At 46.0% G+C, this 23,126-nt stretch overlaps 1 protein-coding gene across 1 annotated transcript in view; it reads left to right on the forward strand.

Annotated features, from left to right (window-relative positions):
* The first annotated feature begins 2,978 nt into the window (after positions 1 to 2,978).
* The window catches only part of TSFM (Ts translation elongation factor, mitochondrial), a 61,295-nt gene continuing 41,147 nt past the window's right edge, over positions 2,979 to 23,126 (forward strand). Inside the window, exons 1-2 of the mRNA XM_082246425.1 lie at positions 2,979 to 3,182; positions 11,541 to 11,652. Of these exons, the coding sequence (XP_082102551.1) occupies positions 3,012 to 3,182; positions 11,541 to 11,652 (283 nt within the window). The 5' untranslated portion in view covers positions 2,979 to 3,011. The remainder of the gene's footprint in view (positions 3,183 to 11,540; positions 11,653 to 23,126) is intronic.

A 23,126-nucleotide genomic window follows, 5' to 3' on the forward strand; every position in this document is an offset into this window, starting at 1 on the left:
GCTGGGAATAGATGCCTAGCTATTTTGGGAGGCACTGCTCTGTCTAGTTCATCGGAATAAGAGCGGTCTTGAAGTAGAATCTCCCCTTCTTCCTCAGGCGTTTCCGAGTCGAAGGAAGAGATTTGTGCCGGAGGAACGGTTGGTGGTCTTACTGTCTTCATTCAGAGTGCAACCCTAGAAACACTTGATGAAGTAAAAGGTTGATCCGCGTTCTTGATCTCAGAAATGGATGTCTGTAGAGATTTTAGCATTGAGATTATTTATTTTTTGAAGTCTAAAAAATCCTTAGCCAGAGGTTTGGTTTCTTCACTGACAATCTTTTTAATGCATGTAAGACATAATAGTTTGTTGGTATCCGCAGATGCGGCAATACTTCTTCTTCTTAGTTTTGTCCCCTGCCTCTGTAGTATCTAAAGACTTAGGCTGGTAGAAAAGAAGACAACAAAGCAGTGGGGAAGGAAGGTCAGCATAAAATACAGAAGCTAGCCCCACCCCCCCCTCCTCAGGGGTAGCGCCCAAGGGGACAGCACTCCAGAAAACTTCTCCCCTCCACTTACCATAAAAAGGCTGGGGCTAGGATCAGCAGCCTCTGGTATGAGGGCCAAGTCCTCCGCCATTAGGACCGCCTGGAGGAAAGGTAGCACACCAGCTTCTGGGAATGCACATCGGCGCTATTTTGCAGGCTTTTTATTAATAGGCTGAGGGAAGAGAGGGAAAGGCCCTAGACCGCCTCCCCCAAGCAGCTACCGCCAATCCCAGACAGGGAACTTTTTTCCCCTCCTTGACATGCGCCTTTCCCTGATTCAAGATGGCCGCCGCACTACTGCTGGTAACGACGCCATCTAGAAATCATCACTTCCGCTGCGGCCAGCTGGCATCCTGCACACTGAGACTTGGTCCCCTGGAGCTCCGCGCACGAGCCGTAAAGAGAGGGGTGGCGGGCAGCCTTGCACAGGATCTCCGGCTGGCTGTGAGAAGAAATTCCCCCCCCCCACTAAGGCTCTGCATAAACCCAAACCAACCTGAGCAGAGGTAAGTGCAATCACCTTGCCTTAGGAGGACACAGTCCCCTTAGCCCCTGCCATAGCCAAACACCCCTGGTGTACAGCAAGGAAAACGGGGAGCAAGACCCAAGAGGGGGAGACCTGTAAGGATTGCAGGGTTTAACCCCTAAGAAATCGCCTTCCTCACCCCAAAAAGAACCTAAAGCAGGGGGTCTCACCAGCTGGATACAGGCGGAGGGAGGAGGTGTCCAGGGACACCTGCCGTGGACAGGGTATAAAAAAAAATAATAATAAACAGGGGATGGATGTTACTTCAGCTCGTGTATTCAGGACAGGAAACACTAGAACTGAGGGGGCAACCATATATCTGTGCATGTTACTGTACTGGAGGTTGACTTGGGAAATATCTCCTAAACGGTGCATGTTTAGGAGATATTTACAATACCTATAGGTAAACCTTATTATAGGCTTACCCATAGGTAAAATTTATTCCTTAGAGTTTACTTCCTTTGAGGGATGAGCTTGGGCGTGTTAGTGTTCGCACGTGCCCGATCCCGCCAGGAAGTAGACACTGCACTCCGCTAATCATAGACATTGAGACATTTCTTGATCCGCAGCTGCACAGACCGGGAAACGTCTCACTGTCTGTAATTAGCAGCTTGCAGTGTCGACCTCCTGGCGGGATCGAGCATGTGCGAACACTAACACGCCCGAGCTCATCTCTGCTTCCTCTTTAACCACTTAACAATTGCCCACCGCAGATTTACTGAGGCAGGCAGCCACTCCTGGGCAAACCGACATAGTAGTAGTACGTCGCTCGCTCAGGAGACTCTAGGGGGCGAGCGCGCACCGCCAGCGGCACGCTCCTGCCCGTCAGCTGGGGAGCCAGTGCGTGTGACCGGCGGCTCCGATGGCCGCCGGCAACTCACGATCTCCCGTAGCAGGACAGACGGCTGATGTAAACACAGCCATCTGTCATTCTCCCTTAGATGATCACAGAGGCTATGCGATCCTCCTATATAGGATTGCATGTCTCTGTGATGACTTCACAAGCCACGCTCCCTGACAGTTAGATTCACACCCCTAGGGACACATTTAACCCCTTGATAACCCATACTGTTAACCCCTTACCTGCCAGTGTCATTTTTTACAGTAACAGTGCACATTTTTAGCACTGATTACTGTAGTAATGTCACTGGTACCCCTAATAGTGTCAAAAATGTCAGTCAGGGGTCAGATCTGTCCACCGCAATGTCGCAGTACCACAAAAAATAGCAGATTGCTGCCATTACTAGTAAAAAAAAAAAAAAAAAAGAAAAACAATAAAATCATTCCCGTAGTTAATAAACGCAATCAATTTTGCGCCAACCAATCAAAATATGGTTATTGTGATTTTTTTTTACCAAAAATATGTAGCAGAAAACAAATTGGCGTAAAATGTTGAAAAATTTTGATTTTTACATTTTTTTTGAGAATTTCATATAAAAGAATGTGAAAAATATAATTTTTTCAAAAATTTTGCTTTTTATGTTTATAGCGCAAAAAATACAAAATCGCACAGGTGATCAAATAGCACCAAAAGAAAGCTCTGTTTGTGGGAAAAAGGACGTCAATTTTATTTGGGTACATCGTCGCACGACCGCGCAATTGTCCGTTAAAGTCGCGTAGTGCCGAATTGCAAAGTAGGGCCTGGTTATTAAGCAGCCAAATCCTCCGGTCTTAAAGTGGTTAAATGGACTGTAGCGCATGCACTAAAAAGCGCATAGGTGTGAACGGGGCTTAGGAAAGAGATATAATTCAGCATAGAGGGGTGACATTCAGCATGGAGAGGGGGCCCCCCGTAGAGGGTCCAGGACATTGTCTCCTTGGTGTGTGAGTAATAGGCCCACATGGACTCCTCCATAGCTCTGCACACAGACTATTCAGCTTTGTTCCTCACACGTGGCGCTTTATCCGCCCGCTCTATGACGTGTCCCAAACAGGAAGCAGCATGGAGTGAGATCGGCCATGTACATGGAGGAAGAGAGCGGCCTGAGGGATGTGCTGCCGCGGGATCTGGCCTCTCTCTTCTCCGACACGTACACGGAGGAGAGCTGCTATACGTTCTGCGGCCAGCGCCTGTCCATCACTCAGCATTACGGGGCCAACCTCGGGGTGGCGGCTCCGGTGTGGGAAGCTGTGAGTAAGGGGAGGGGATATTATTATTGCTGGGAGATGTGTACAGCGAGATACTATTTCCTCGTGTGTGCACATAGCCTGTCCTACTAACGCTGTACACTCCACATGGGACCACACTCTCCTCTGTGAGGAGAAAATCCTATTCATTGCTAAGGAATTATCAGGCATCATAAGGGAAGACAGCCTTTCCATAGTAATGAATGGGATGCAGGCGCACTGACCGGGGAGGGATGATTGCTGCAGGAACAGCTGTGTGTCTGTCAGGTGCAGTGTGTGTGTAATATAAAAGGGTGCAGTGTGTGTGTGGTATAGAAGGGTGCAGTGTGTGTGGTATAGAAGGGTGCAGTGTGTGTGTAATATAAAAGGGTGCAGTGTGTGTGGTATAGAAGGGTGCAGTGTGTGGTGTAGAAGGGTGCAGTGTGTGTGTGTAGTATAGAAGGGTGCAGTGTGTGTGTGTGGTGTAGAAGGGTGCAGTGTGTGGTGTAGAAGGGTGCAGTGTGTGTGTGTAGTATAGAAGGGTGCAGTGTGTGTGTGTGGTGTAGAAGGGTGCAGTGTGTGTGTGTGGTGTAGAAGGGTGCAGTGTGTGTGTGGTGTAGAAGGGTGCAGTGTGTGGTGTAGAAGGGTGCAGTGTGTGTGTGTGGTGTAGAAGGGTGCAGTGTGTGTGTGTGTGTGGTGTAGAAGGGTGCAGTGTGTGTGTGGTGTAGAAGGGTGCAGTGTGTGTGTGTGGTGTAGAAGGGTGCAGTGTGTGTGTGGTGTAGAAGGGTGCAGTGTGTGTGTGGTGTAGAAGGGTGCAGTGTGTGTGTGTGGTGTAGAAGGGTGCAGTGTGTGTAGTATAGAAGGGTGCAGTGTGTGTGTGGTATAGAAGGGTGCAGTGTGTGTAGTATAGAAGGGTGCAGTGTGTGTGTATGGTATAGAAGGGTGCAGTGTGTAGTATAGAAGGGTGCAGTGTGTGTGGTATAGAAGGGTGCAGTGTGTGTGTGTGTGTAGTATAGAAGGGTGCAGTGTGTGTGTGTGTAGTATAGAAGGGTGCAGTGTGTGTGTGTAGTATAGAAGGGTGCAGTGTGTGTGTAGTATAGAAGGATGCAGTGTGTGTGTGTGTGTGTGAGGGGGGGGGGTGAAGAAGGATGCAGTGTGTGTGGGGGGGATATGGAAGGATGCAGTGTGTGTGGGGGGGATATGGAAGGATGCAGTGTGTGTGTGTGGGGGGGATATGGAAGGATGCAGTGTGTGTGTGGGGGGGATATGGAAGGATGCAGTGTGGGGGGGGGAGATATGGAAGGATGCAGTGTGTGGGGGGGGGGATATGGAAGGATGCAGTGTGTGTGTGGGGGGGGGTATGGAAGGATGCAGTGTATGTGTGTGGGGGGGATATGGAAGGATGCAGTGTGTGTGGGGGGGATATGGAAGGATGCAGTGTGTGTGTGGGGGGGGGATATGGAAGGATGCAGTGTGTGTGTGGGGGGGGGGGATGGAAGGATGCAGTGTGTGTGTGGGGGGGGGATATGGAAGGATGCAGTGTGTGTGTGGGGGGGGATATGGAAGGATGCAGTGTGTGTGTGTGTGTGTGGGGGGGGGGATATGGAAGGATGCAGTGTGTGTGGGGGGGGGGTATGGAAGGATGCAGTGTGTGTGGGGGGGATATGGAAGGATGCAGTGTGTGTGGGGGGGATATGGAAGGATGCAGTGTGTGTGTGTGTAGTATAGAAGGGTGCAGTGTGTGTGTGTGTAGTATGGAAGGGTGCAGTGTGTGTGTGTGTGTGTGTGTAGTATGGAAGGGTGCAGTGTGTGTGTGTAATATAGAAGGGTGCAGTGTGTGTGTGTGTAGTATAGAAGGGTGCAGTGTGTGTGTAGTATAGAAGGATGCAGTGTGTGTGTGAGGGGGGGGGGTGAAGAAGGATGCAGTGTGTGTGGGGGGGATATGGAAGGATGCAGTGTGTGTGGGGGGGATATGGAAGGATGCAGTGTGTGTGTGTGTGTGTGGGGGGGGGGATATGGAAGGATGCAGTGTGTGTGTGGGGGGGATATGGAAGGATGCAGTGTGGGGGGGATATGGAAGGATGCAGTGTGTGTGTGTGTGTGGGGGGGGTATGGAAGGATGCAGTGTGTGTGTGTGGGGGGATATGGAAGGATGCAGTGTGGGGGGGGGGGGATATGGAAGGATGCAGTGTGTGTGTGTGGGGGGGATATGGAAGGATGCAGTGTGTGTGGGGGGGTATGGAAGGATGCAGTGTGTGTGGGGGGGGGGTATGGAAGGATGCAGTGTGTGTGTGTGGGGGGGGGGGATATGGAAGGATGCAGTGTGTGTGTGGGGAGGGATATGGAAGGATGCAGTGTGTGTGTGGGGAGGGATATGGAAGGATGCAGTGTGTGTGGGGGGGTATGGAAGGATGCAGTGTGTGTGTGGGGGGGATATGGAAGGATGCAGTGTGTGTGGGGGGGGTATGGAAGGATGCAGTGTGTGTGTGGGGGGGATATGGAAGGATGCAGTGTGCGTGGGGGGATATGGAAGGATGCAGTGTGTGTGGGGGGGGATATGGAAGGATGCAGTGTGTGTGTGGGGGGGGGGGGTATGGAAGGATGCAGTGTGTGTGTGTGGGGGGGCGGGATATGGAAGGATGCAGTGTGTGTGTGTGTGTGGGGGGATATGGAAGGATGCAGTGTGTGTGTGGGGAGGGATATGGAAGGATGCAGTGTGTGTGTGGGGGGGTATGGAAGGATGCAGTGTGTGTGTGTGGGGGGGGATATGGAAGGATGCAGTGTGTGTGGGGGGGATATGGAAGGATGCAGTGTGTGTGTGGGGGGGAATGGAAGGATGCAGTGTGTGTGTGGGGGGGATATGGAAGGATGCAGTGTGGGGGGGATATGGAAGGATGCAGTGTGTGTGTGTGTGTGGGGGGGGGTATGGAAGGATGCAGTGTGTGTGTGTGGGGGGATATGGAAGGATGCAGTGTGGGGGGGGGGGATATGGAAGGATGCAGTGTGTGTGTGTGGGGGGGATATGGAAGGATGCAGTGTGTGTGGGGGGGTATGGAAGGATGCAGTGTGTGTGTGTGTGTGGGGGGGGGGGTATGGAAGGATGCAGTGTGTGTGTGTGGGGGGGGGGGATATGGAAGGATGCAGTGTGTGTGTGGGGAGGGATATGGAAGGATGCAGTGTGTGTGTGGGGAGGGATATGGAAGGATGCAGTGTGTGTGGGGGGGTATGGAAGGATGCAGTGTGTGTGTGGGGGGGATATGGAAGGATGCAGTGTGTGTGGGGGGGGTATGGAAGGATGCAGTGTGTGTGTGGGGGGATATGGAAGGATGCAGTGTGCGTGGGGGGATATGGAAGGATGCAGTGTGTGTGGGGGGGGATATGGAAGGATGCAGTGTGTGTGTGGGGGGGGGGGGGTATGGAAGGATGCAGTGTGTGTGTGTGGGGGGGCGGGATATGGAAGGATGCAGTGTGTGTGTGTGTGTGGGGGGATATGGAAGGATGCAGTGTGTGTGTGGGGAGGGATATGGAAGGATGCAGTGTGTGTGTGGGGGGGTATGGAAGGATGCAGTGTGTGTGTGTGTGGGGGGGGATATGGAAGGATGCAGTGTGTGTGGGGGGGATATGGAAGGATGCAGTGTGTGTGTGGGGGGGAATGGAAGGATGCAGTGTGTGTGTGTGTGTGGGGGGGGGGGATATGGAAGGATGCAGTGTGTGTGTGGGGGGATATGGAAGGATGCAGTGTGTGTGTGGGGGGATATGGAAGGATGCAGTGTGTGTGTGGGGGGGATATGGAAGGATGCAGTGTGTGTGTGGGGAGGGATATGGAAGGATGCAGTGTGTGTGTGGGGAGGGATATGGAAGGATGCAGTGTGTGTGTGGGGAGGGATATGGAAGGATGCAGTGTGTGTGGGGGGGTATGGAAGGATGCAGTGTGTGTGGGGGGGGATATGGAAGGATGCAGTGTGTGTGTGTGGGGGGGGGGGGTATGGAAGGATGCAGTGTGTGTGTGTGGGGGGGGGATATGGAAGGATGCAGTGTGTGTGGGGGGGGTATGGAAGGATGCAGTGTGTGTGTGTGGGGGGGATATGGAAGGATGCAGTGTGTGTGTGGGGAGGGATATGGAAGGATGCAGTGTGTGTGTGGGGAGGGATATGGAAGGATGCAGTGTGTGTGTGGGGAGGGATATGGAAGGATGCAGTGTGTGTGGGGGGGTATGGAAGGATGCAGTGTGTGTGGGGGGGGGATATGGAAGGATGCAGTGTGTGTGTGTGGGGGGGTATGGAAGGATGCAGTGTGTGTGTGGGGGGGATATGGAAGGATGCAGTGTGTGTGTGGGGGGGGGTATGGAAGGATGCAGTGTGTGTGTGGGGGGGATATGGAAGGATGCAGTGTGTGTGGGGGGGGGGGGGTATGGAAGGATGCAGTGTGTGTGTGTGGGGGGGATATGGAAGGATGCAGTGTGTGAAGTATAGAAGGGTGCAGTTAGTGTTTGAGGTATAGAAGGGTGTGGTGTAGTGTGTGTGGTACAGCAGGGTGCAGTGTGTGTGCGCACCCTTCTATACCATGCCCTTTTATACCCCACTCGCTGCGCCCTTCTATACATCCTAGCAGCATAGGTAGGTGGAAATGGCCACCTGCATCCTAGCAAAAGAGGACACTAGTGAGGAGAGCCACCTGCATGCTTGAAACGGAGGACACTATTATAAATAGAAATTTGCATTCTAGCAACAGGGGACACTTGGCACCAAAAGCCAACTGCATCCTAGCAAAAGAGGACACTAGTGGGAATAGCCACCTGCATCCTAGTAAAAGAGGACACTAGGAAGCAAGGTGATACTACTTTCCATGGGCTATGTTTGGTCATTACTACCAATTATTCCTGTATATACCACAGCCAAAACTAGAATAGGATAGTCTCTCATCAGAGCTGCTATACGCACTTGTCTGGTGTGATCATCTGCGAAACCGTTGGAAACCTAAACTATCATGTAACTGTGATAGAACGGCAACAAAGGACACTAAGCAGAAATGACCACCTGCATCCTAGCAACAAGGACAATAGTAGGAATATCTGCCTGCATTCTAGCAACAGAGGACACTAGGCAGCAATAATCACCTGCATTTAGCAACAGAGGACACTAGATGGCAGTAACCGCCTGCTTCCTAGCAACAAAGAACACTAGTGACAGGAGCTACCTTAAAGAGGAAGTAAACCCTCCTCTGCAACTTTTACCTATAGGTAAGCCTATGATAAGGCTTACCTATAGGTACTGTAAATATCTCCTAAACATCCACCGTTTAGGAGATATTTACCTTACATGCAGCCAGTGACATCACTGGCGCATGCGCTCTGAAGGAACGGCCGCTGGTGCCGTTCTTTCAGAGCCCCGTGCTGTGACCGTTGGCTCCCACGTGTGTGCGCGGGAGTGACGTCACTGCGGCTCCGGCCAATCAGATGGCCAGATGCCGCGATCCCGGGCGACTGAACATGTCGCCCGTCATACAGGTAAGCGGGCGGCACGGCGGGGGCTCGTTCTAAGGTAAGTATTTCATAATGAGATAGTATGTAATGCATACTAGCTCATTATGTGTTTCTCTTTCAGGTTGAAAAAAAAAACAAAACATTTAATGAGTTTACAACCTCTTTAATCCCAGCAAGCAATAGGCTGCATTAACGCTGTACGCATATAGGAGTTAAAGGGTACGTTTTTACCTTTTTTAAAAAAAAAATAATAAATGTACTTTTTTATGCAGGTTTAAAAAAATTGTGGTTTTACAATTTTTTTTTCTTGGGGGCCTGTAAAGCATTGCGCCTACGATCAGCAGATCACTAGTGCAATGCCAGGCTCTTACAGACTGTCAGTGTAGCTGTCTGCCCATACCTTCAATACAGGCAGGAAGTTACTTCAGTCCAGGAAGAATTAATGAACAAGGATGCTCACCAGCGCCCTCCTAGTTCATAGAGAACTACAAACCATCAGCAGCGAATGCTGTCGGTACTTGTAGTTTATTCATTCACAGAACTCTGTGCATGAATGATGTGGCCACGCTCTTTTCAAATTGTGACAGAGGGTGAGGGGAGAAGATCTCCAGACACTGTCACGGGGGGAGACCTGCAGGAACATGTTATACTGTATGTTCCACCCTAAAAACAGGTGGAACATAAACTTATATTTAACAGTGTGCAGTGCCTTGTGAAAGTATTCACCCCCCTCCTTTTTTCTGTTTTATTGTATTACAACCTAGACTTAATATAGATTTTTGGGTCTTTGTACAAATGTGCAAAATATTTATTTTTGTCACACAAACAATAATTAAAGGAGTCGTAAAGGCAGGAGAGTTTTTTTCTTTATCTTAATGCATTCTATGCATTAAGATAAAAAGCCTTCTGTGTGCAGCAGCCCCCCAAATAGTTACCTGAGCCCCATCTCTGTCCAGTGATGTCCACGAGTCCCTCGGCCGTCTGCGACTCTCCCTTCTGATTGGCTGAGACACAGCACAGTGCCATTGACTCCTACGGCTGTCAATCAAAGTAAGTAGCCATTCAGGGGAGAAAGGGGGCAGGGCTGAACTGTAACACTGTGTCTGAATAGAAACAGGGAGTTGCACCTCGGCTCGGGAGCCCCCATAGAAAGCTGTTTGCTGTGGGGGGCACTTGACAGGAGGAAGGGGCCTAATTCTAGACTCTGATAGCTGCATGTGTGTTTGCAAATAAGGCTGAGTGCACAGGTGAATTTTTCTAGTCTGCCTGTGATTTCTCACTAGTGATCACATGCAGTTGTATGTAGTAGCAACCACCCTAATTTTCAGCATTGTGCTACTATTAGGGATTAAAGGCTAACTCTACCTTTTTCTACATTTCATATTTAGGATCCGACTTGGAGGCGACTTCCATAAGTCTATGGGTACAAGTCAGATAGAAGTCACCTTGAAGTAGTACTGGAACCTTTTCTTATGTCAGCACAACGTCAGTAGTGCTAATTAAAGACAGCTCTCCTGATTGAACCTGGGCTTTTCAGCAAAAGCTTCCTACGTTATTTTATCTTGTAATGCGGTTGCTGTTTTAACAGTTGCTTTAATAAACGTCATCACTGACCTATAGCTGCAGGCACTGTGGAAAAATTATTCTTCAACAATACAGTAGTAGCACTGAATTGACAGCTCCTCTCTGCTTACTTTTTCTGGAAACCAGGACTAGGCAGCCTTCCAAGTTTCTAATGTAAATGGACAGCAGATGCTCATAAGCTCCTCTCCTCCTCTTTGAGGATTATTTAATCCTGAGCACCTGCAGCTGCTGAGGTCAATGAGGGCTTTGTTTTGAAGCTCTTTTTGCTTTTTTTTTTCAAAACTGTCCAGTTTTTATATTGGCATTTTGTACCTGCTGAGGAAAGTCGCCCTCTCTATTTATCCTGGTGACCATTGTCTCTGGGACTTAGTGGGCCTGTTACCACTGGGCCGCTTATAAAAGGCCAGCCCTGTAAAAGAAACCCGTCTACACACACCTTCCTGGATATCTGTGTCTTAAAATGCCCCCACTTCACTGATCCCTTGTTGCTGCAGCTATTCACCCCTTTTGGGCAGGTTGATTTTTTGTGTCACCCACCAGCTTGTACACAACTGCAACAGCCAGGGAGCAGTAATGGATTTTCTTCAGAGCTAACCTTATTGTTTGTTTGCAGCAACCTTATTGTATAAGTGACTGTGTGTTGACAGGGTACCTTGAAGTCCTGGTGACAATGGTCACCAGGCTAAATATAGAGGGTTAGGGCTCTTTCACATGGTCCGCCTCCGCAGGCGGATCCGTGTTGCTCAGCGGGGATCGATCCGCGATCCCCGCTGAGCCGGGCGGATGACAGCTCCGTCTCCGCTTGCAGAGCGGAGAGGGAGGTGTCTCAGCACCCGCTGCCCTCTATGGGGGATCGGAGGAGAGCGGACCGCTTGTCCGCTCTCATCAGATCCGCTCCGCTCCGATTACTGAACGGATGGAAAAATAGGGTTTCCATCCGTCCAGATTTCAGCACAGGATCGGATGCGGAGGGCAGCGGGTGTCAGCGGAGGTCACCTCCGCTGACACCCGCTGCCCCATAGAGCTGCATGGAGGATCCGATCAGATCCGCCTAAAAAACTGACAGGCGGATCTGATCGGACCGCCCGTGTGAAAGAGCCCTTACCCTCCCAAGTAGGGACACAACAGTAATAAATTGACAGAATTGATAATACTTATTCACTCTGTCCAAACTGGCTTGAAATACATTTTAGATGCATGCTGAATTCTGTCCTATAGTTTTACATGCTATGGTTTAGGCCTGTGTGCTTGGGTGAGGTTAATCTCTAGTCATTAGTAATGGTATTTTATTAATTTGATCTGATTTTGCATTACAGGCTCTGAATTTGTGCGCTTACTTTGAAGAGCAGAAACTGAACTTCAAAGGAAAGAAGATTATTGAGCTGGGTGCTGGAACTGGGATTGTGGGGATCCTGCTATCTTTACTAGGTATGTCAGTAAGATAAATGCAGTGTCAATAAAACCCTTGCACTGCTTAGTGGTTACTGTCTGAATTGACCTAAATAATTAATGCTGAAAAAGAATATTGGTAAAGGTTATTATGAATTATAGATTTTTATAAACTTTCTTTTACCAGAATTTTTGTGATTAATGATATTTGGATACAAGATGGATACAGAGGTTCAGTGCAAAATAATGCAAGATCAATACACACGTACATAACAGAGGTCCAAAATTAGGCATTAAGGGTAATATGCTGAATACTATTTTTGCCCTTGTCCCCCAAAGATTAGTATGCTTTCAGTAGCTAAAGTAGAACTATAGGCAAAACTTTGTATTTTTTTTTTTCATTTTGGATAGAGTAAGGGAGAGTTCTAACCCCTGTCACATTTTTTTTTTCTGCAATCTCTGTCCTATTGAGGAGATTGCCCTTCACTCCCTGTCTCATAGCCAAATAGGAAGTGAGAGGAAATCCCTGCAAATGAAGGGTATTCCTTGGAAGATTTCCCCTCTATTACTTTTCTGAGGACAACCTAAAATTTGGGATTGTCTTTTACTTTGACTTTCAATAATAATGGTAAACAGGACAAATAGAGAGGGTCAATCTCTTTAACAGGGGCACAGACAGCAATAAAAAAACTGACAGGTGTTCTAATCCCTTTTTACTCTATCCAAAACTAAAAAACAATTTTGCCTTTAGTTATACTTTAAGGTAATAGAAGGGAGAAGACAATCACAGGACATCCTATGTGTGCCATAATCTGTTACAGAGACCACAATATGTGTACTGCGATGATTGGATCCATGAGGATTAACCGTATAATGCAGGTACAACAGGCACATCGCAAGGTGATTGCTTCAATCACTACTTAAGATTTTTACCTTGATACATTCTCTTTATTAAAGTAAAAAGCCTTCATTTTCCAGGATTCCCCCATACTTGAGCCCAAACTTGATCCAGCTCTGTACAGAAGAGCAGCTCTCTTCCCTCCTCACAGGGCAGATTAAAAACAGCAGGACCCATTGGCTCCTGCTGCTGTCAATCAAATCCAATGACAAGGGAGCAGGGGATGGGACAGTGTCTATGGAAACAGGCAGCAGGGCTTGGGAGTGAACCCACACAAGTACTCCCCCAGCAAGTAGGATACTTGGAATGCATGTTGAGCCAGGAGTGCTGACAGAAGACCCCAGTAAAGGAGGATTGGGGCTGCTCTGTGCAAAACCATTGCACAGAATAAGAATGACAAGTTTTTGTTTTTAAAAACAAAATTTTAAGGTTTACAATCACTTTAAACTCTGCTGCAAATAGAAATGATCTGACGTCTACATACCTCAGTGCATCAAGAACTGCTTTCTGCAGCATAGCCGCATAAGCACAGTACAACAAGTTCAGACATAAGAAGTCTGAGTGCTATAGTATTTTTTTCTCTAGATCCTACTGGTGGGCGGACAAGAAATGAAAGAGGCACTTAGCTAAAGGTACATTTGTCTTTTCAGTTTTTGTTTCCTTAGTTGCAGTCTTTAAAAGCTTAAACAGAACTCTTTTTGTTTGGTGCGAGTAATGGGGCCCATTAACATTTTAAATCTGGTGCAGGGAATGCAGGGAATGTTCTTCAAAGTGTTGTGTGGCTCCTCGCATGAACAGAGAAGTAGTGAAAATTCAGTTGTTTAGAACAGCGTATATACATATTACACCCACATATGGTTACTTCAAATTAAAAAATGTTTTTTTTTTGTGAGTGCTTTGGTGGTAGAAACATGCGATATTGTAAATCCATTCCCTGTTAATGATTGGGGTCTGATATCAAGAGCTGTTTGCTGCCTCCAAGAGGCTACTGGGCAGAGCTGTTGTGTTTTCAATCAGCAATGATTTTCTAAATGGAGAGGTTGTGTCAGGTCAGACATCTGGCAGACAGTACTGAAGCTTTTAGCAGGCCTGTCTGTGTTAATTGATTTAAAGTTACTGTATGAAAGTAAACAAGTTGTTGATGTGATCTTCGTATCTTTATCACTAAATGCAGGCAGGTTAAATTCTACCTAATCATTTTCTCCATTGGTACATAGATACCCAGAATAAACTTAAAACATTTCTTTGGGTAAAATTTAAAGCTGAACTCTGGGCAAAAAAACCTTCATATAAATGTATTCCTCAATAGCCACAAAGGGACATCAATCCACTCTGTGTGCACCAGATGTGTTTGCAAATCCATTTATTACCTTGTAAATGTAGGGGTGACATAATCACTGTGCTGCACATAGCCTGTACGTAGAGCTGTGGGTGGAGCCCATGGAACTGATGCTCATAGGAAATCAAAATATTAAGCAAAGTACAGTCAGAATTTGTGATGGTTGGGCAAATGCATGTGACATTTGCCCAACAATTTTTTATTTTTTATAAATGGACCCCTAGATATCAGCTAGTGTTGGAGCTCACAGGAATTTGTGACAGTGCTCAGGCCTAGCAATTGCCCACTTGACTTGAGAACTGCATTGTGGAAGAAAGTCACAATTTCCCCCATACCCAGAAGCTGGTTGTGACAAAAAAAAAAAGAAGCAGAAGGGAGCACTATAAAGGTAAATAGAACCAGGGCCAGGTCTAGCTTGTCTAATATGGGGGTGCTGTTAAAAATGTCAGGGGCAGAGGATAGGCTCAACAATTTGTAGGGCAGTGTACAGGGGTACGCAGGGCAAAGTACAGTGATCAGCAGAGCTGAGGACAGGAGTCAGCAGGGTAGAGAACAGGGGTCACTGTTGGCAGAGCACTTGGCAGTGGACAGGGCTCACTGCTGGCAGGGCAATCCCCCCACACTGCACACAGCCTGGGTACAGGCAGCAGATCTACTCCCCACCCACTACACATACCTGAGATTGGATTCCCTTAAGCCCCGTACACACGTACCGATCGTCGTCATACAAACGTTCGTCTTTTCTCCCCGGGATGTCGATGTCTGTTGAAAAGTGCAAAGACAGCACAAGAATTTTGTCCGCCGACTTCAGCTGACTGCAGAAGTGATGTCATGTAATGGTTAACTTTCCCTGTGTTTTTTCTTTTCTGAGCATGCCCAGTCTTGCAAATCTGCGGTCTGTCGGCTGATTTCTGTACTGACTGGCGAACAATCGTCCGTTCTGGTGTCGGCATACAAAAATTTTCATGTTTGCAAGAAAGACTCTTGTCCGCAGAATGTGCGCAGACAGCTGTCGGAGGCACCATACTAACAAGCGTACAATCGGCAGATCTTTCGTCCGCCGACGTTTGTATGACGACGATCGGTACGTGTGTACGGGCCTTTACACTTAGCCACGATCTGCACAGTGTGTAGCTGGCTACTGCAGCTGTGCTGCCATTCCAACCAGGGAATTTCACAGGTTAGACATGGCAGCCAGCTACACACAGTGCAGTTTGTGGCTGTGTGTAAGGAACTCTGATCCCAGCTATGTGTTGTGTGGGTAAAAGCTCTTCTGCTTGTGCCCAGGCTGTGTGCAGTGCAGGAATGGGACAAGGAGTTCAGCACAGTTGCCAACATTTTAAAAACTTTTCTAGGGTCATTTTTTTTGCTGTGCATCCAGAAAACAATTGTATACAGAGAATATACTTTATTTAGGGATGGGGCATTAACCACTTAAGGACTGAAAGGTTTTACCCCCTTAATGACCAGGCCATATTTTGGAATACGGCACTGCGTTACTCTAACTGAAAATTGCGCGGTCATGCGACTCTGTACAAAATTGATGTCCTTTTTTCCCCACAAATAGCTTTCTTGTGGTGGTATTTGATCACCTCTGCGGTTTTTATTTTTTGCGATATAAACAAAAAAAGAGCCACAATTCTGAAAATATATGTTTTACTTTCTGCTATAAAACATTTGCAATAAAATTAATAAATCAAATTTTTTTCATAAATTTTGGCCAATATGTATTTTACATGTTTTTGTTTAAAAAAATCCCAAGAAGTGTATATTGATTGGTTTGCACAAAAGTTATCGCGTCTACAAACAAAGGGATAGATTTATGTCATTTTTAATTATTTTCTTTTTACTAGTAATGGCGGCGATCACCAATTTTTTTTTTTTTTAGCCGGACTGCGACATTAGGGCAGACGGATCAGACACCTAACTGACACTTTTTAGAGGACCAGTGACACTAATACAGTAATTGGTGCTAAAAATATGCACTGTTGCTGTACTAATGACACTGGAAAGGAAGGAGTTAACACGATTTAAAGGGTTAGGTGTGTCCCTAGGGAATTCTTTCTAACTGTTTTGGGGATCGACTCATTGGATGAACACAGAGACCTGTGTTCCTAAATAGGAGGAACACAGGATCCCTGTGTTCATCGCTGACAGAACAGCGGTCTGCCTTGTTTGCATTGGCAGACCGCTGTTCTGTCTCCATGGGGAGCGATCGTGGGTGGCCGGCGAACATCGCGTTCGTCTGACCCGCTGATTGGCTCCCCCTCTGGCCAATTGGCGCGTATGCGCTCCTTTGGTGGCGTGAGCGCCCCCACTATCTGCTGCATGAATCAACGCACAGGTACGTTGTTTCACGTAATGGAGCCGAACTACGGCGACTGGTTGGCAAGAGGTTAATTTTAAAGCAGGCATGGTTTCACAAGCAGCATATTATTACCTTAATGCCATACTTTAAAAACACAGCATAGTGGCAGGTTAGGGCAGTATAGTGGCAGTGGCAGGCTGTATGTAGTGACAGTGTGCTTTAGTCACTTACAGCATAGCTGGTGATGAAGACTCCCGGGCTGCTGTGTCCACTTCTCCCCTTTCCTCTACTTCAGCTGTGAGATCAGCCTAAGTAAAGTAGTCTGTGGAGGAGGCAGCCACACCTCCGGTCCTGCCCACCAACACTGGCTGTTTCAAGAGCTAGTGAAGATCCACAAAGGGACCATCTAAACTTATTAGGGGACAGGTACAGGCAGCCCCCACCGCCCTGCTGGGCCACCTGATGATTGTCTTAGCTGGACAAGACACCGTAAAACTGCAATGACAGGGAAAGTGCAGCTGTCTAAAGTATGATTTAGCGGGCAGGCAGTGTCCGGGGGGGGGGGGGCTCGGGTGTGGTGTAGCCCACCCCAGCACCCCCTTAGATCTGGCCCTGAATAAAACTAGATCAGATAGTGGGATTTTGAGGAACTGTTGCTGTACCCTAAATGGGCAAAGTGACAGGATCTCTTTTAAGTGGCAAGGTCAGCATGGTAAGATCGAGCACAGTGTTAATAGGCATCCATTGCATCCTCAGAACTTCTCTAAATGCATCTTCCGTTTTACTGAATTGATGTAAGGCTCATAGTAAATCTAAGGACTGTGCTGGGGAGGCCTGGGATGTTGCCTTAAAGCTAAATGCAAACCTCTGGGAATGAGCCAATTATACAAGCACTGGTTGGGATTTTTGGGGTGTTTTTTTACACACGGTTTGCAAAATGCCCATACTATTGCCATGAGGGAAGCAACATTTGCTTTTTTTTTTTTTTTCCAAGAACCTGACAGGGTCGTTTTGGAGAAAACACAAATGTTTTCAAAACTGACAAAAATTCAAGGGAAAAGTTGTTTGCCTCTTCAGCGGCCCGTGTTTTCTTTCAGCCCTGCAGCTTCTGCAGTCCCTTCAGCATTGAAACTTTCTGGGAGTGTCTGTGGTTCCACTGCTGAGTCCTTTAGTAATGTACGGGTCAAGGGAACCACAGCAAATAGTGGAGGACACAGTTCAATTGCAGTGTTCATAGAAAATGCACATAGTCTCCTTTAGTGCAGCATTACAATAAAATAAAAGTAATCTGATCAGGATTATAGAATCCTTCAGACCTTGCAATGTTGGCAAAAGGCTGCATTGAGGGGAATAAATCAAAACTGGAGCAGGCAGTATCTGGAGCAGCTGTGCATGGCAACCAATTGGCTTCTGTCTTTTTATTTTCAAAGCTTAAAGCATTTGTTATCCTAAAAAAAAAAATGGATCCTGCTCCTTTAAAGTATGTTATACAGCACAGTGCTTATGCTGTGTCATTTGGTCCCCTTTATCACCTAAAAAACCTGGCTGATCCTGCCCTCCCCTCTCTACACTGACCACAGTGTATCATGGCTGCTGAGCCTTGACACCATGGTCAGTGTACGTACCCCTGTCATCCAGGGCCCTGCTCTCTGCTCTCCTCTGTCCCCCTCCCCTCCCCTCCCTGCCTGTCAGCTCTTACCAATCCCCCCCCCCCCCTTCCTGCTGCTGAAATACCTTTAGACCTCACACACAATCTCCTCTGTTACACTGCAGCATAAGAGGCTTTATATGTCCTTTGTAAAAAAAGATGCCTATTTCTATCTGATTTCACAGCGCAGATCGGCGGTCACATAACTCCTTGAGGCTCCCCTCCTCCCGGCTGATGTTTTGGTTCTCTCCTCCCAACTGACGTCAGCGGGGGAATCTTGGCCCCTCCCGCTCTAGCTGTCAGATCGAGAGAGGAAGCCTTGGAGTTACGTGACCCGCTGATCTGCTTTGTGAAATAAGGTAGAAATAGAATCTTTTTTACAAAGGACATACACTGCAGCATAGGAGGCTTTATAACAGAGGAGATTGTGTGTAGTTTATGAAGTGGCTTAACAACCACTTTTACTGAACAAGCTTAAGATAAAAGCTGATTGCCATTAAGCCTGCAACAAATGATTATTTTCATAATCGATTAGTTGGGTGATTTGTGTCGATCCATCAGATAAAAACCTAAAAAAAATTGCAGTGTAAAATTTAGGTAATATGTAAAGTTTAAAACAAGACAATTTAGTGTTGAGTAATTATATGTAGTGGTAAATCTAAATAACCAGCTATATGGTTAGGGAACAAAATATCTAATCCAATCTGCGAATAACAGACAGAAGAGATGTGTACACTATTAGAAGTTGGATCTGGTACATGTCATCGGACTCGGAGATCAAAATGTAACTGTTGCTTTAAAAACTTTTTTTATTGCTGTCACAAGGAATATAAACATCCTTTGGACAGCAATAGGCATGTGACAGGTACTCTTTATGGAGAGATCTGGGGTCTATAAGTTTCCAAATCCTTCCTCATAACGCCAAAAATCAGTGTTTTTGACTGATTTAAATTTTTTTTAAAATGGCGCTATTGACATCCAGGTAAACTGGAAGTGATGTCATGTCATCGCTCGCGGATTACTATAGCAGGGAGCCGATCAAAGCCGATTCTGGCTTTGTTTGACTATACTGCCAGCCGACAGATGCAACAGCTGGTTACTCTGGTCTCCCAGTGGGACGGGAGAGCCAGAGCAAGCTGCAGCAGGAGGGGGGGCGGTGTCCCCTCCTGCTTTTTGTAAAAGCAATTCAGCGGCTAGTTAGACAACTGGGATTGCTTTTACAAGAGAGTAGACCACTGGCTCTAAAAAAACGGTATCGGGGTGGTGCTGGTCTAATCACTGAAATTTCAGCACTGAACGAATACGTCGGTGGCTGGTAAGTGGTAAAACGTGACGTGTTTGGTATGTATTTACTCGGCATAAGATTGTTTTTTATATTTTACACAAGAAATGGTTATGTATTGTGTTTTTTTTTTTTTTACATAATTCAAAAAAGTTTTTTTCCCATAAAATTTTGTTTAAAAACTGCTGTGCAAATACCATGTGACAGAAAAAATTGCAATACCCACCAATTTATTCTCTATATTTTATTCATTATATATAATGTTTGGGGGTTGTGTAAATTTTCTATAAAAAAGAAAAAAAAATGTATTGCATGTAAACAAAAAGTGCCAGAAAAGGCACCGTATGGAAGTGGTTAATTTCAAACATAGGTGCCCAGTCTGGAGTGTCTTTATTGTGTTTGCAATCGCCTGTCTTACCACCCCAGTGGTCACCAGTGGTGAGGCTGCCTGAAATACTCATGCTCCTGGCTGCGGATATACAATTATATGATAATGCTACAGTTTAGCGCCTAGAACCCTATTTAGCTATTTTTGTCACTAAAGGCTCTTATACATTATAATAAAATCGGGGGAACATTTTTGTCCGAGGAACTTTTGTACGATTTTCTTATAGTGTGTACACCACTTTCTACAGCCGATTCTGATCTTCTGAACCAAAATTTCCAAAGGGACAGGCTCCAAAAAGTTTTCTCATACGGGAAAAGAAGGAAGGATTTTCCTTTTTTAAAGTGTACCATTTTATTTTCCTACAAGAAATATCAGAAACGAAAGACTGCGCATGACCAAAAAAAAAAAAAAAGCCTTTTGTCGTGCAAGTATTTTCGTACAGATTTTTCCTTCATTGGTTCCGATTTGCTGTGAAATGACAGGGAAAACCGAATAATCAATTCACCCAAATTTTCTTATAGTGTTTACCCCACTTAAGACACTTGGTAGCAGCAGCATGTTTCGCACCTGTCATTATGAGGTTAAAAAAACAGCAATTATCTCTTTACAGTACAAAAGCCGCAGATAATCACTGCTATGAAGGTTAATTGTTATATATATGTATATGTTCTCATTCAAAGAGTTTTCTTTATTTTCATGACTATGAAAATTGTAGATTCACACTGAAGGCATCAAAACTATGAATTAACACGTGGAATTATATACATAACAAAAAAGTGTGAAACAACTGAGTTCCCAGAGATGCTTAGCACTTGTTGGCCCTTTTGCCTTCACTCTGTGGTCCAGCTCACCCCAAACCATTTCGATTGGGTTCAGGTCCGGTGACTGTGAAGGCCAGGTCATCTGGGGCAGCACCTCATCACTTTCCTTCTTGGTCAAATAGCCCTTACACAGCCTGGAGGTGTGTTTGGGGTCATTGTCCTGTTGAAAAATAAATGAGGGTCCAACTAAATGCAAACTGGATGGAATAGCATGCCGCTGCAAGATGCTGTGGTAGCCATGCTGGTTCAGTATGCCTTCAATTTTGAATAAATCCCCAACAGTGTCACCAGCAAAGCACCCCCACACCTCCTCCATGCTTCACGGTGGGAACAAGGCATGTAGAGTCCATTCGTTCACCTTTTCTGCGTCACACAAAGACACGGTGGTTGGAACCAAAGATCTCAAATTTGGACTCATCAGACCAAAGCACAGATTTCCACTGGTCTAATGTCCATTCCTTGTGTTCTTTAGCCCAAACAAGTCTCTTCTGCTTGTTGCCTTTCTTTAGCAGTGGTTTCCTAGCAGATATTCTACCATGAAGGCCTGATTCACACAGTCTCCTCTTAACAGTTGTTCTAGAGATGTGTCTGCTGCTAGAACTCCATGTGCCATTGACCTGGTCTCTAATCTGAGCTGCTGTTAACCTGCGATTTCTGAGGCTGGTGACTCGGATGAACTTATCCTCCACAGCAGAGGTGACTCTTGGTCTTCCTTTCCTGGGGCGGTCCGCATGTGAGCCAGTTTCTTTGTAGCGCTTTATAGTTTTTGTGACTGCACTTGGGGACACTTTCAAAGTTTTCCCAATTTTTCTGACTGACTGACCTTAATTTCTTAAAGTAATGATGGCCACTCGTTTTCCTGTACTTAGCTGCTTTTTTCTTGCCATAATACAAATTCTAACAGTCTATTCAGTAGGACTATCAGCTGTGTATCCACCTGACTTCTGCACAACACAACTGATGGTCCCAACCCCATTTATAAGGCAATAAATCACACTTATTAAACCTGGCAGGGCACACCTGTGAAGAGAAAACCATTTCAGGTGACTACCTCTTGAAGTGTGACTCTACAATTTTCATAGTCATGAAAAATAAAGAAAACACTTTGAATGAGAAGGTGTGTCCAAACTTTTGGTCTGTACTGTATATCTACACACACACACACCTTCATACCAGTGATTATCTGCGGCTTTTGTACTGTAAAGAGATAATTGCTATATATGATAGACAGCACACTGGGAAATTTAAGTAAGTGATGGTCCAGGAGGCTGGGCTTAGTTTGACAGAGGCCTGTGTTTCAAATCCAAGCTGTGTAACAGCTGGAGATCCCCACTCTGTATGATCACACCGGCTCTCCTCTCCCTTCTCTATGGTTTCCAGCCGAACACTGGGAGATACACACACACACACACACACACACACACACACACACACACACACACACTTTATAGATGAACCTTTACAGTAGTGATTTCCTCCCTGTGATCCCATGCAGTAATAGGCTGCACGGGTGGGCACTGATAGGCACTGTTAAAGTTGTTTTTGGTAATATTTATTTTTGTAACTTAACTCTGCATAAAATATTTAACAGTGTCTTTTCATGAGAACATTTCCGAGGGCGTGCCTAGGGTCGGGGTTGGCTGGGGCAGCTGGTGGTAAGTAACTCTTAAGACCTGGCTAGTAACTCAGGACTTAACATTTTGAACTGTGTGTGTGTGTGTGTATATGTGTATAAATAAATTATATATATATATATATATATATATATATATATATATATTATGCCGTGGCAGGCTATGAAACCTGACTCTGGTTTTGCTAGTCTGTTTGTAATTGTTTATTGGAAGTTTCAATCGGTGGATTTATGTTGTAAGCAGTTGAATACTCCGCGGGAAATCCCGAGGTTGTATCTGAGGGGAAAGGTGCTGACAGTCAGCGATTTGTCTTGAGAAAATATCGCAGGCACATTAATGAACAGAATTACCAGCATGTATGGAACACCCACAATCCAGCATTCTGGTGAAAACCAGTGTCTTTCCAAAATAGAATTCATCTGTCTATTTTATTTGAGCCCTAAAGACCCTTTGCAAGTCGGTGTACAGTAGCAGTGTGGCAGCATCAAGCAGGTGTACTGGCGTTTCATCTCACCAGTCTTAAGCCTTATTGACCCCCAGACTGAAATAGCTGAGGGTCCATTACTTCTGGTGAGTGGGGACACAGGAGGGAAGTGAAACACCCCGCACTGTTTGATTTGTTTGAAGCACTCCAGCATTTTTATATCTTCAAGCACTTTTTAACACGCTTTAGTGGACATTTTGGAGCACTTCTAGCACTTATTATTATATTAGTAATTTTTTGGAACACTTTAGCACTTTATTGATATGTATGTACTATATTTCTGCACATGCACACTTTATTGTATACGTTTTATGATAGCTATATATTTTATATATTAGGGCAAGAGCTGCTGTTGTTGTTCATATTTCTGAGTTTTATTACACTTGAACAGCAGCTGCACATTATATCACTTTAATTTGTTGTATATACCTAGCATGGGTTAATTTAAATATTTTCAATGAAGTATACAGGTCACTCAAATGTGACAAGTGTTCTGTAGGCCAGGAGGTCCAAAAAACAAACTATTTAAAATTTCAGGGGAATTTAAGTTCCCAAACAAATGGATGCCAACTCGCCAAAATTGTAGGTGTGGGGGATATGATCAAATATCGCTTGTATAAAGATAATCCCGGGTAAAAAAGCGATCTGTCTCTCCCCACGTGGCATCAATCCAAACAAGTCAAAACTGAGAAAGGATGAGAGGGGCAGCAA

This window comes from Pelophylax lessonae (genome assembly GCF_965119305.1).
Source record: "Pelophylax lessonae genome assembly, chromosome: 2".
Lineage (NCBI taxonomy): Eukaryota > Metazoa > Chordata > Amphibia > Anura > Ranidae > Pelophylax > Pelophylax lessonae.